The sequence below is a fragment of the Anastrepha obliqua genome, chromosome 6, assembly GCF_027943255.1.
Source record: "Anastrepha obliqua isolate idAnaObli1 chromosome 6, idAnaObli1_1.0, whole genome shotgun sequence".
Taxonomy (NCBI): domain Eukaryota; kingdom Metazoa; phylum Arthropoda; class Insecta; order Diptera; family Tephritidae; genus Anastrepha; species Anastrepha obliqua.
In genome coordinates, this window is record NC_072897.1 from 5,195,889 (window position 1) to 5,210,325 (window position 14,437).

The window sequence follows — 14,437 nt, forward strand, 5'->3', positions numbered from 1 at the left end:
GTTTTAACTTAATGGTATACTGGAAACCCACTTTTGATATGTTCGCTTTGAGCTGGTAAGATTGTTATTCTGTCACCTGATTATGCAGGTGTGACAATCTGCAGAAATAGATTTCAGGCTATTGCCAAGTTTGCCCCCGTCCCGTTAAAACCCTGACAGGACTCAGAAAACGCTTTCTAATCGTTGTCAATAAGTTGGCCGCTCAGTTGATTTAATCCTGACTAATACCGATTTGGCTCTGAACAAAATTCATCATAAGAGATTGTGTCAACCCTCTCATGGCCTCCCTGTTTACATAGATAACCATGGGATCAACTAGGTAACTACGCATACAAGTAAAGATAACGGCTCTGAGTGGGGACCCAAAAAATTAAACATGGAACAATTAAACACAAAAAAACAAATGAAACTACTGAGCAAAACACTAAAGAAACTCACGGTTGGCTCATTCACCGGCAAGATCTCCCACGGATCGGGCATGCCGTGTCGGTGAGCCATTACGGGTGCTGGCTCACCCGCTAACAGATCAGTGCGGAAACAATATCTGGAAAAAGAAAACTCGTTTAGCAAGCTGGGGGAACAAATAAGATCCCTCGTGAACATACTAAACGAAAACAAAGGAAAGCGCCCTACCATCCATCAACCTATGAGGGACGTTATATTTAGCATAAAATCCCTCTACCACCGGGCTGCCGAGGAAATGTGTCGTTGCAACTCTATCGGGATACCCTTTCATGAGAGTAGCACAGAAACGTCTCCCAGGCCAAGAATTACCACAGAGATTAGATACCAAAAGGCTAGCACTGAGGATTCTCCGACATGTAAAACAAAAAGCAGAAGCAGTGGGAAAAATGCAACCGGTGGGAAAGGTTCACGTACCAACTTCTTCTCACCCTGTCCAGCCGAAGCCTACAAACGAGTGAACACTGGTAAAAAACAAAAACCCAAAACAGGCCAAACAAACTAGTAATAAAAGTACGGGAACAGTAAGAACCGACGCCATAATAATTGATAAAACGGATAATAGTTCTTACGCTGACATTTGAAAGAAAGTAAAAAGCTACGAAAAATTCAAAAACTTCGCTGAATCAGTATCAAAAATAAGAAGAACCCAAAAAGGCGATCTATTATTCGAACTGACGAAATCGTGCCAAAAATCTACCGATATCAAAACTATCGGGGATGCCACCTTAGGTAGCGAAGCAACAGTGAAGGCGCTTACCAATCGCATCACAATAGAATGCAAGGACATCTATGAAGTGACCTCCAAGGAAGAGGTGTACAACGCGATTAAATCTTTGACTGGTTTTGGCGATGTGGAGTGGACAGATATAACTGGACTCCGAGCAGTCTATGCGGGCACTCAAACGGCCATCATTAGCCTGCCAGCTCTGAAAGCCAAAAAGCTAATGGAGATTAGCAAAGTAAAAATTGGATGGATCAGGGCTACACACACAGCGACCATCAAGCTATCATAATGGACATCACTGAAAGGAGGCTTACAATTGCACCCAAGCTGACAGATCCAAAGTGCAAGGACGAGAAGCTTGATAGCGAAGCCCTAAAATATATGATTGAGCAACTTCCACCTCCTGCTGGTTCTGCCGAGAATAGGACGAAACTCCTAGTAGAAGGACTAAGAGAAGCTTGTGATGCCTCCATGCCCAGGCGAGTAATACGTCACGACATATACCTATGCTTCTGGTGGAACGAAAACATCAAGTCACTAAGATCTCAATGCCACCGCGCCGTAAGATGCAGCGCAGTAGAGGGAATCCTGACTTTGTTGAAAATGTTCTCAATCTTATATCAGCCAGGCAGGCGCTAAAAAAAGCTATTAAAACTATCAAGCAAGAAAGTTTCAAGAAGCTTAGAGAGGAAGCTGATATCAACCGCTGGGACACCGCGTACCGGCTGGTATTATCCAAAACGAAAAGTGTGCAAGTTATACGTATTCAACTTCCCTCTGGAGCAGTATTGATGCCTTGGTCCAGCGGCGGGTGTTGCTGACACGTCTCAAGTTATATGTATTCAACTTCCCTCTGGAGCAGTATTGATGCCTTGGTCCAGCGGCGGGTGTTGCTGACACGTCTCAGCCACTTCTTAATTCAATTAGCTTTAGGATGTTTATGTTGGGAGACTTGACTTCGTCCCCTTGTTGGACTATTGGCCTTGTGGCTCAACAGTGTAAATTAATAGATCAAATATTAACGGCGGCGTGCCGGAGTAAAGCCAATCGTTCTTTATTGAACAATTGTCTGGACTAAACTGATTATAAGAATGGAGAGTATAAAAGACTAAAGCTAAGTACATAAATGGAAAACATGAATCTAAACCTAAATACATAATAAATATATAAAGATTATGCCATGGGTTTGTGTGTGGTCAGTAAAACCGACTCAGCATATTTCGGTCAGAACTCCAACGCTTGCGACATAACGGAAACGACTGGCCGTTGCTTCGACCCACATTACTTTGTTTATGTTGCATATGTGGTCGGGTTCAACGACATTGTTTGCGCGCGGGTTGCTCGGTGAATTCATTGCGAGGGAAGTTCGATGACTTGGCTGTTAACTAGCCCCCCTTTAAGATTGTTGCCGTCCTCGGTGACACTTAACTCCTTTACCAGTTCTTGCAATTTGATGGAAGATCTTCTCCGGTACCAACATTGATAGATGATGCCAATACAGCCAAAGGCAAGGCTGAGTGTTACACCAACCATGAACCAGACTCTGGGAGTCCCTCCGGAAAACATATCGTCTCTTAACTTCTGAATTATATGCAGATTGTGCTCATTCATCCTTTGTAACATTGGTAGGCTGAGCACTTGGTCGTGTCCTGTAATATTCAGCAATGGTGACGCCACGATGCCTGGACTCTTGTTTACAACACCATTGTAGTTAATGTATGTGGTCTCGTTTATAGTCGCAATACGTTCAAATGTGATGAGATGCGTGCCTTCAATTGTCATCACTGGGCCGTCGTCTACTCTTACTCTTGCTGATACTTCGTTGTCAACGATTATTCCTTCGTCTAATAGGGTAATCGGTTCCAAGTGGCTTGGCTGTGTGCGGCATAACGCTGAGCCTCCGGAATGTAATCCGCTGGCGCATGTGTCGTAAGCAGATTTCTTGCAGAACGTCGCAAAGTTGGTTGTAGCGCATTCTGTCACAGCTAGGACTCCATCGTCGCATTCAGCTACTATGTTATCATGTACTTGCAGAATGGTGTTATTGTGGGCAACAGGATATATCATAACTTTCTTACAAATAGTCTTAACATTAGGATATTCAATTATTATGTGGATTACTCTATTTGATTGAAATATTTTTATATTTGATACTGCCATTAAACTAACTATTGGGACCTCTGCGAGCTGTTCGGTAAAAATTGATTTTAAATCTTCGTGGTCGAGAATTGCGGGGTTTATGATGTTAGATTTGGCGAGCGTTATAGTGAGCATAAGGTTTTGGATTTCAGTGGTTAACATTCTATTTCGTGCAAGTAAAGTTTCATACAAATGAGGACAGTCTACGAACTCGCCTTTTTTTTTCTTTAATTAATTTATTTACTGCATCAGTTAAAAGGTTAATTTGTTTCTGTGCTTCAGTGATTACTATTACTTGTCTGTTGTTTGATTCTATGAGCTCGGCTTCGGTAAGTTTAATCTTTTCTAAGTCTGATGCATCAGGCGTACCTGCAACGATTTTTAAAGCTGTTCCTAGAAAGTCTAAACTTCTGGCCATTCTATGGTGTACCGTTAAGCTAGATAAAATATTCTGAATATGGTCGATATCTACATCTAACAATTTTCGCATGTGTGACTGAGGGAAAAGTTTTGATAATTTAATTGTATCATCTATAATGCTCACGAAATTAGATAAATTTGTAGAATGTCTCACGTAACTATGTTGTTCCCATACAAAAACGTTTCCGTCCAATATCGGAATGTAGCTTGCGTGCGAGAAATCGGTGATGCGTGCGTGAGTTGTGGATAAGAGTATGAGGGTCACTCCGATGAACCTGTATGAAATGATTAACTGAATTGTAGTAATCTTATGCGTTAGAATCTGTAAGAATCTTATGCGTTATGACCTGTGTTTACCTCACATTGTCCTTATGGACCACCCTCCCCTTAACAAGTATAGACGTTCCCAGGTCTGCTTGTACGGCGCCCTCTGTGCACAAGGGAGATAGTTTGTTACCTAATCTTTTGTTATTTTTGAGGTAAACTTTTTCTCCTACATCAAACATCCTGTTCTGTCTGTTCGGGTTGCATCTAGCTAATTGATCTTGCTGAGCTTTTATTAGCCGATCTTTGATTTTTTGCTTAATTTCGTCCGGTATAGAGTGAATTACATCGAGTGGTTTTTGTTCTGTTACTGAATGTATGGTTTTATTATATTCTATTGTTGCTCTCATGATAGCCTGAACTGTATCGCTAACTTTTTTATCCAACTTTAAACACCTTGCGATTTCTATTAATGTACTGTGGAAACGTTCCGCTTGCCCATTGGAACAGCTATGTAATGGGGGGGCGTTTACAACGTCAATGTTAAACTGATTTTTTAACAATGAAGTGATCGTTTCGGAATTAAACGCTGGCTCATTGTCGCAATAAACGGTTCTTGTGTTTGGAAATGTATTAATTATAAGTAAAATGGGGTTAACAATATCGACTATTGATCTAGAAGGTAAGGGCTGGACGACGGTGAATTTGGAAAATTTATCGATGCAAGTCAGGAAAAGTTTCTGATCGGTAGAAAATATGTCAATGTGTAACATTTCTCCGACAAATGAGGGAATTGGCGTCTTCCCGAGTTCTTGTTTTTTGGGGTGTCGGTCGTACTTGGCGATAGCGCAAACTTTGCAATTTAGTACAACCTCGTTAGCCAATTTAGTCATTTTTGGGAAGTAGTAGTCCCGAAGTATCTGTTTTACGTTTTCTTGTGCCGCTCTGTGCGCACGATTATGTTCGGTGTTGACTATTTCTACCTGTTCGTCTTTGTTAGTGATGTCTGACACTATTCTTTTGCAATGCCAGAATTTGGTTGTAGGGAAAATTGAAACCAGCTCATGTTGAAATGCAGCTAAAGTTGTGAGTTCGCAATAAAACGCGTTTACAACATCGGGGTTCACAGCAAGTTTTAATGTTTCTATGAGATTAATTTTATCTGTAAATTGAATTAAGTGACGGGTTTTTTTGCCAAATAGAAAAAGTCTTCGATGCAACGAATAACGTGATTCTTCCAAAGTTATCTGATTTCTATAACAATTTAGGGGGTTATCAGTTGTTTGTATAGTGTATGTAATGGATACCTCACTGTGAATAGTGGCTATGTCTGATCGCGTTTCGTCTTGGAGAGCGTTAAGCTCTTGCCTAGATAAGGCATCTGCGACAAAGTTTTCTTTCCCTGGCTTGTAATGCAATTGGGCGTTATGTTGTTCAATAAACGCCTTCCACCTCTTGATTTTCGCATTCGTATTTTTCTCATACACTGCGAACGTGAGAGGTTGATGATCTGTAAATATATGTAGCTCTCTTGTACCGTAAAGGTAATTCTGCAGTTTGCCGAGGGCCCATACAATCGCCAACAACTCTCTTTCGTTGGTAGCATAGTGAGTTTCGCACGTTTTTAGCGTTCGGGAGATCATGGTGATGGGTCTACCGCCTTGAGATAATACTGCTCCAATGCCATTTGTAGAAGCATCTGTAGTCAAGTCAAAAGGTCTTTTGAAATCAGGGTACATGAGCATAACATCTTCTGATGCTAGTATGTTTCTCAATCGGTTAAAAGCGTCGCGTTGAGATTCGTCAAATTGGACTGCTATTTTCCTAGACATGTGTTTGCTTACAGTGCCGTTTTCGCCTTTTAGTATATTAGTCAAGGGTCTTGCTATGGCTGCAAAGTCTTTGATAAACACCCTATAGTAGCTGGCTAGGCCTAGAAAAGATCTCAGAGAGTATAAATTTTTTGGTTCAATGTACTCTTGGATCGCCTTGACTTTTTCTGGGTCTGTTTTCGCTCCCTCGCTAGTAACAATGAAGCCTAGATACTCGACACTTTCTTTAAAAAATTTCGACTTTTCCTTGGAGATTCTCATGTTAGCATCGCAAAGTTGCTGAAGTATTATATCGATATGGCGGACGTGGTCTGCGGCATTTTCAGAGAAGATAATTACGTCATCCACATAGACATAACATATCTTTCCGATCTGTTCTCGCAAGATATCGTCGATTGCTCTTTGAAAAATGTTTCCCGCATTTTTTAGACCAAAGGGCAAACGACAGAATTCGTATTTTCCGCCATTTATCGAGAAGGATGTCTTTTCACGATCGTCCTCCGCTAGGTAAATCTGGTGGTATCCGGATTTAAGATCCAGTGTGGTAAAAAACTTAGCCTTTCCGAGGTTAGCTAAGATTACCTGGATACTCGGCATCGGATATCGGTCGGCGATGGTCTTCTCATTTAGTTTTCTAAAGTCAATGACCAGCCGTTTATTCTTATTTCCGTTGGAATCTATTCCTTTCTTATCAACAACCCAGACTGGGCTATTATACGCAGATCTTGATGGCCTTATGATGCCATCTTTCAACAACTGTGCGACTTCGTTGTTTACAAAATCTGACACACCTACTGGGTATGGATAGGGCTTTGAATATACCTCCTTATTGTCTACAGTCCGGATCCTGGCGACGACTGAAGTATTGTAAGGCAGTGCCTCGTTAGAGGTCGCGAATGCACTAATTCTCTTCAGTATCATTTTCTTGAATTCGCCTTTTACGGAATTTGGGACTACGATATCATCGACACGTGTAAAGTTCACGTTATCGCACGGATGGTGATTGAGTATTTCCGAAGTATTACCGTAGTTTATGCTGTTTTCCATCAGGTCAATAGTCACCCCCGCCTGCGTGAGCAGATCGAAGCCTATTATAGCATCAAAAGTGTCAAGGGTATCTAATATGAAAAACGTGGCAACTTTCCCAAAAATTACTATTGAACATTTTTTTTGAATTTTACTGGACCCGTGAATGGAGTTCACAGTAAAAGGGGTGTCGACTGGTGTTACGTTTTTTAACTCCTTTACGGGTTTAATGTAACTTTTTGCCGCCCCGGTGTCGATAAGAATCTTTAATGTTTTGCCAGCCAATTGACGCTCGACGAACGGCAATCGGGAACGACCTCTTAAAAAATTCAATAAATCGTTGTCCTCGGGTTCGCCACTTTCGTCATCTATTTCAGCACGCGCAGTTTCGGCCATTTCTTCGTATTCTTTCTCGTCTTGGGTAGGCGCTCGTTGCGTAATATTGTTAATCTTTTGGCGCCTATAGCCTGACGTGCGTTCTGAAGTGTTATGTCTTTTGCGAGCCCCGTCTTGTGTAGAATAGCCCTGTGGCTTTCCCCAATTGGTCTGATGTCTTAACTTGGACATCGAAGGATCAACGTCCATGGCTTGAGCCTGATATTTTGATTGTGGCTCTTTGTCATTCGCTAGCGTTTTAGGGTCAGCTTGCTGTGCCCTGCTTTGGCCTTGATTTCTCACAAAATGTGGATTTCTTTCCTGGCCCCTGCCTTGTCTAGCTTGGTTACAATTGCCAAATCTACTATTATCGCCGCTATGGTTTCTTTCTTCAATTACTTTAGCATAAGATGCAGCAAATGCGCTTCTTTCGATGCTATTTTCAGCCTCACGGGCCACTGCTAATGCAGATGGCAAATCCTTGGGCTTCGCTGGGATTACTAAAGATTTTAGGGGCCTCCTAAGTCCTGCCATGAAAGCGTGTAGTGCATCGTCTCTAATTTCTGCACAAAGAATTTACGCAGCTTGCTCGTCATGAGTCATTACTATTTTATTTGTGACCAGAGTGAGCTTCTTTTCTACCTCATCGTAATATTCCATTAAGTTTAGGTCACCCTGCCTAACCAGTTCTAGTTGCTGCCTAAGTACGCGCAAGGATGTTTTGTCTGCGTACGAGCAGTCGAGCCTAGCGATAATGGCGTCAAAATTATCTTTTGAAAATCTCGTATGCGTCTATAGCCGCCTGTCGCCACGACACGTATTCCTCATGATTTCCATTGAAGTTAGGCACTGATTTTACAATGTCTAACTTCACCTCACATCCCACACTAGGGTCAATTGTTACTCTCTGGTATGTTTCAACTTGTGGGGTCTCTATTCTTAATGCATTAACCTGAGCTCTAACTGTTTCAAGTTCCGCTCGGAACTCGTCTTTTAGTCTCCTCTCTTGTTCGATGAGCGCACTGTTTACCGCACCTTCTATTAACGCTTTTAGTAATGCCGGCTCCATTCCTAATTGACTGTTTCTTCCTCACTGTCGTACTCTATCTTTATATTTCTATAAGCCCAAGTCATGAGCAGCCAATGAAGCGAAAGTATCAACTTGTTTCTCTTAACAAAAAAAAACTGCACTTGCACGTCAATAATTTCGCGACTATATCGTAATGGTCACTTTCGCATTGCCAATTTATTCACAATTTTTTTTATTTAAAATAGTTTTTCGTAAATACTTTTTCTAATTTTTACCGAACAGTCACTTACATGTTCTTGTTTAGGGCCATGGTGTTCCTAGCTTAATAGATATCGTAAGATTATCTAGTTCCAGTTAACTCTGTTGGGCGCCAGTTATATTAGTTCAACTTCCCTCTGGAGCAGTATTGATGCCTTGGTCCAGCGGCGGGTGTTGCTGACACGTCTCAAGTTATATGTATTAAACTTCCCTCTGGAGCAGTATTGATGCCTTGGTCCAGCGGCGGGTGTTGCTGACACGTCTCAGCCACTTCTTAATTCAATTAGCTTTAGGATGTTTATGTTGGGAGACTTGACTTCGTCCCCTTGTTGGACTATTGGCCTTGTGGCTCAACAGTGTAAATTAATAGATCAAATATTAACGGCGGCGTGCCGGAGTAAAGCAAATCGTTCTTTATTGAACAATTGTCTGGACTAAACTGATTATAAGAATGGAGAGTATAAAAGACTAAAGCTAAGTACATAAATGGAAAACATGAATCTAAACCTAAATACATAATAAATATATAAAGATTATGCCATGGGTTTGTGTGTGGTCAGTAAAACCGACTCAGCATATTTCGGTCAGAACTCCAACGCTTGCGACATAACGGAAACGACTGGCCGTTGCTTCGACCCACATTACTTTGTTTACGTTGCATATGTGTCGGGTTCAACGACATTGTTTGCGCGCGGGTTGCTCGGTGAATTCATTGCGAGGGAAGTTCGATGACTTGGCTGTTAACTTGCACACACCCCAAATTACTTGCACAGTAAGGTTGCGGAAAATTGTTACTACTCTGTTTCCTCAAAGATCTGAAAACATTTTGCCATCCTGCACACGACACGAAGCAGGTGACATATCTCGTATCACCGAAAAAGAACTCCAAGCGGCGTGTAATAAAATAAAGCCTAAGAAAGCTCCAGGTCCAGATGGTATACCAAATAGAGCACTGAAATTAGCGATTTCCAAAAGTGCAGACATATTTCTAGCAGTATTCGAAACCTGCACTTTCCCAAAGAGGTGGAAGAAGCAAACACTGGTGTTTTTACCCAAGGACAACAAAAAGCCTAGCGCACCCAAGCCTTACCGGCCAATATGTCTACTACACACAGTGGGAAAAAATCTCGAGAGTATTACTTGCGACAGATTGTCATCTTCTGCTGAAGATAATGATATTCTATTCAGCGTATACTAGAAATCGTCGCAAAAATAGGATCGCCTAGTTATTGTTATGTAGTCACAATAATTGAGAGCTATTTCATGGACCCTAAACTGAGGTTTAGAAGGGACAAAGGCTCTGAGGAGTATATCGTATCAGCTGGGGTTAAGCCCCCTAGAACTAAAGTCATAGGATTCGCGGATGACATCGCGGTGGTTATGGTAGCAAAACATGTCCACGAAGTTGACAGAATCGCCAGCGAATCAGTAAGCAGGATCAAGACTTGGCTAAGCTCTATGAAGCTGGAATTAGCTGAGCATAAGACCGATGTAGTTCTAATAAGCAGCAGGAAGATAGTATAAACTCTAAATGTAAATGTTGGGTCTGTAATCAATAGTTCATAACCCGCTATTAAATACCTAGGGGTGATGGTTGACAGCCGTTTAAATTTCAAAATGCACCTGGAATACGTTGTCAAGAAGGCATCGAGTATGCAGTCCTGTTCATGAATCATGCCAAACAACGACGGACCTAGCCACAGCAAAAGAATACTATACAGCAGAATAGTCAGCTCGGTTCCTTAGCATGCCGCACCGATCTGGGCGGATGCATGAACTTAAATAGCTTCACAAAAAACTGACAGCCGTCTATCGGCTAAGCGCTTTGCGAACTATCTGCGGCTTCCGTACAATTTCGGACGATGCTTTCTTCGTTATAGCAGAACTAGTCCCCGTAGGTATTTTGGCGAAAGAAATGCAAAGAGTGTACATATATAAGGCCATCTGAACAAGACGGTAGAGCAAGTCGTCAACTATTGCAGAAGTAGAAAGGCATCGTTCGATAGCCCACTGGCTCATGCCCATTTTTACGACGCGGTTAGAAAGGCACTATGGGGTAACAAACTTCCACCTAACCCAATTTCTTTCAGGGCACGGACTATTTCGAAAATACCTCCATAGATTCGGCCATGACAGCTCCCCAAACTGCCCAATCTGCACGAATAAGGAAGGAGACGCCGATAACGTCTTGTTCCAATGCCCACAATTATGCTCCCGAAACTTGTGGTACGGAGAAAATACTACAGATTTTATGCAGAGGTTCGCAGACGAAATAGCTGGCAGCCTATGAACTTATCAGGCTCGTGCAGTAACTCCTTTTTGGACAGCTCTGCTGGGAGAGTGCTAGATAGTAGAGAGGTGTGTATGTACACAGTATGTTCAATAACTAACATAACTTTTCAGATGTAGAATAAAACACGTATCGTACTGTGTTTGAAAGTTATTTATTATTCAAAATAGTCTCCATTTAACTCGATACAATGTTCAGAACGATCAACCAGTTTCTGCATGGACTTTTTTATGTCATCTAAGGGAATGTTCCTTAACACCTGTGTCACGGCTGCTTGAATGGCTGGAATATCATCATAAACGCACCTTTCATGCCAGTTTTCAATTTAGGGAACAGAAAATAGTCGCATGGTGATAGATCAGGAGAATACGAAGGTTGGTCGATGACATATATATGTTTTTGCATCAAAAATTCACAACATTTTTGGTTTTGTGAGGTGGTGCATTATCATGCAAAAAAAACAGCTGTTTCCCCTCTGGATATTCAGGTCTTACACCAACAATTCTTGACCACGAACGATGTAAATCTTGTAAATAGTATTCTCCATTAATAGTTTAACCTTCTGCAACAAATTCCTTGTGTTCAATACCCTTGGAATCGTAGAACGTGATCAACATTGTTTTGATTCTTGACTTCTGAAAATGCAATTTCTTCGCTTTTGGCTCCCCTTTCGTCTTCCATTCTGCAGATTGACGCTTAGTTTCAGGGTCATATTTGAAGCACCATGTTTCGTCACGAGTTATGATCGAATCAAGAAAATCTGGATTGTTTTCAGCTGTTGAAATGATGTCTTTACAATGCTCTACATGAGCGATTTTTTGATATTCATTTAATTGGTGTGGAACAAAGCGTGCACAAACCTTTCTTTTACCCAAATCGCCAGTTTCAATTTTGTAAAGAGTACCAGTAGATGAATTTAATTCTTCAGCCAACATTCTTACAGTGAAATTTCCGTCAACAGCAATGATTTCGCGGACTTTTTCCACCAATTCAGCACGATTACTTGCTTCTGGACGACCAGGTCTTTCATCATCATTCAAATCTTCACGACCATTTTTAAATCGTTTAAGCCAATTATATACATTTGAACGAGCTAAACAATCATCACCATAAACTTTTTGCATCAATTCGTACGTCTCACTAAATGTTTTTCCAAGTTTAACACAGAATTTAATATTTGCTCTTTGCTCCATTGTATTTTTACGACACAAGCACGAAACATACTGTCAATAAAAGGCGCGTAACTTTTTAACCTGTCAAACGATTTACATGAAGTTGGCTGCGGTTGAAAGCTTACGCTTGTGCATTTTCAATGTGATCAAAGTTTAATATATAGCTCTAAGTGTTCCATGATTTAAATAAAAAGTTCTGTTATTTATTGAACATACTGTGTAGGTGTAGCTGTGAAGCTACAAGTCGTGCATACTGCTATGCCGGTATAGCAGTACTCATGAGAGTTCCTTCTTCACGGGCGTCATCATATCTGGATCAGCTCAGACACAAATGAAGGCGGTGAGTACATCTTAGTATTTATTATGTACAATAATGTTTAAATTAATAATATAGGTGACACCCTTACATTTGTAACAACTACCAGAAGGGAAGTTCTAGATATCACGTGTGTCATAGAACGAGGGGCACAGATTTTAAAATACCGCATCTGTTTCGGTGTAAATTCAGCCACACGATCGAAAGCATTAAACTGCCTTCCGAGAGATTTGCAGGCAAGATATATCGCTCTCAGGGCGGAAATAGGGTTGAAGTAAGTGGTCAAACGTGATCTACGCCACAGCAAAATCCTATCTCGCATTTCAGAGCTTCCCAGACTGGTGCAAACAACCCTGATTACAATTGCCATTCCAACGTTCACGATCCTCCTACCCTCAAAGAAAGAATAGGAAAGGGACGATGTAAGACCAAATGACTCCATCCATGCATATTTGTTATTCTCAAAAACTAAGCCTCTCGCTAACGTGTCGGTCTCCTTGCAGCGGGGATGAGGCTTAAGTAGTGATTTAACCCCATGTTATGGAGATTAACTTATCACGAACTAAGAGGGCAGCTTCCATCCGTGGAACACTAGAATTGGTGGCCATCTAAGTAATATGTAGAGATTACCGTACCGACGATTCAGCCGGAGGTGTAAAATGCATTTCTTTCCTGCAATGTGGAGGGCAAACAAGGATATCTCTGCACGAGGTAACCCACTTTAGGGAAATCCACCCGTCGAGTAATCGGCGGCTCGGGCAGCAGATTTGCAGGCCCGAGCTCTACATTCCCTTTTTACAGGTATTGACACCCAAGGTTCCGGAGGAGGCGCACTACTAGTGGTGAAAAATGAAACATGGACTATGTCAATGGAGATCCGAATGGGTGAGAACGATACACCAACGTCGAAACGATGCGAAACAACTAAACAAGATGTGGAGAATGTGAAGATGGCGGACAATCTCTAAATAGACTCACATGAATCCCAGTAAGCCTTTGACAACGGTTAAAGCTGGTGCGCATCAGGAAAGTACCGGTAAAAAGACTGAAGTTATTCGAGATTCGAACGCTGGTGCTGGTCTATCCGTAAAGTAGGTCAAACGGAGAAGACAAAGGGCGAAGTAATCCGAAGTATTAGCTAAAGTAAGTACTCAAGCTCCGTCAACTTCGACACCTTTATTGGAAACGGAAAAGCGCGGCAGAACAGAAGATTCTCCTGCAATGTTGCACTCTTCCGGAGCCAAAACGGGGTCTGTGACAACGACCGGATGCGTACATCTCCGACCCAATCCAAGGCCTATACCTGAAAAGGCAAAGGTTAAGAGACCTCTAATGTCGAATGACACTCGTCCGTCAACGTCTGATACAACCCGACAAACAAGATGGCCTATTGTCAAAGGGCAACAAGACTAAACGTTCCCACGACCGTCGGTTTTACGTTACTGGAACGACTCGGATTTACAGCAGCATTCCCCACATATGTACGGGGAATGTTTATGCTGCTATACAACCAGAACAACTATCTTCACAGCTACAGGGTGGCTGATGAAAGCCGCTACCAAAAAAAATTGAATAACTTTTTTTCTTTTTAAGTTATCTGTTCCATTTTTGTTTTAATTTGCAGATTGATCTTTAAAATTTATTAATATAGATAACTGGGACACGCATACAAGAATTTGGATAGTCCGCCGCTATCACGCACTGGAGTCCGTAGTTTTGGTACAGAGAGAGTACAGGCGGATGTTTGGCGGCGATCCCCCGAGCAGATGGACCATAATGAGACTGGTGAATAATTTTGCTGAGCAAGGAACAGTCGCAAGAAGGCCTTATCATCGAAACCCACCAGTTCGGACGGAGGAAACGATCGCTGCTGTAGCTGCAGCTATACAAAGCAATCCAAGGGTTTCAACAAGAAGCTTATCTGCTTAACTTGGTGTCAACCGACAGTCTTTGCAAACAATAATGCACAAAGATTTAGACTTATTTCCCTACAAAATTCAAATGGTTAACAAACTGAATGCAGCAGACTTGCCGATTCGCTTGGAATTTTGCCAGAAGATCCTGCAAATGGTGGAAGAAGACCAAAACATGTTAAACTGCCTTTTCATGTCTGATGAGGCCCATTT

General features: G+C 41.8%; 1 protein-coding gene across 1 annotated transcript; it reads right to left on the reverse strand.

Moving 5' to 3' along the window:
- Positions 1-11,377: 11,377 nt before the first annotated feature.
- On the reverse strand, positions 11,378-12,016 carry LOC129249911 (protein GVQW3-like). The gene has a single exon (XM_054889575.1). The coding sequence runs from the start codon at positions 12,014-12,016 to the stop codon at positions 11,378-11,380; it is 639 nt and encodes a 212-aa protein (XP_054745550.1).
- Positions 12,017-14,437: the final 2,421 nt, after the last annotated feature.

Excerpts from the sequence above, each read along its gene's own strand:
- LOC129249911 (XM_054889575.1), bottom strand. The coding sequence starts at position 12,016 with ATGGAGCAAAGAGCAAATATTAAATTCTGTGTTAAACTTGGAAAAACA.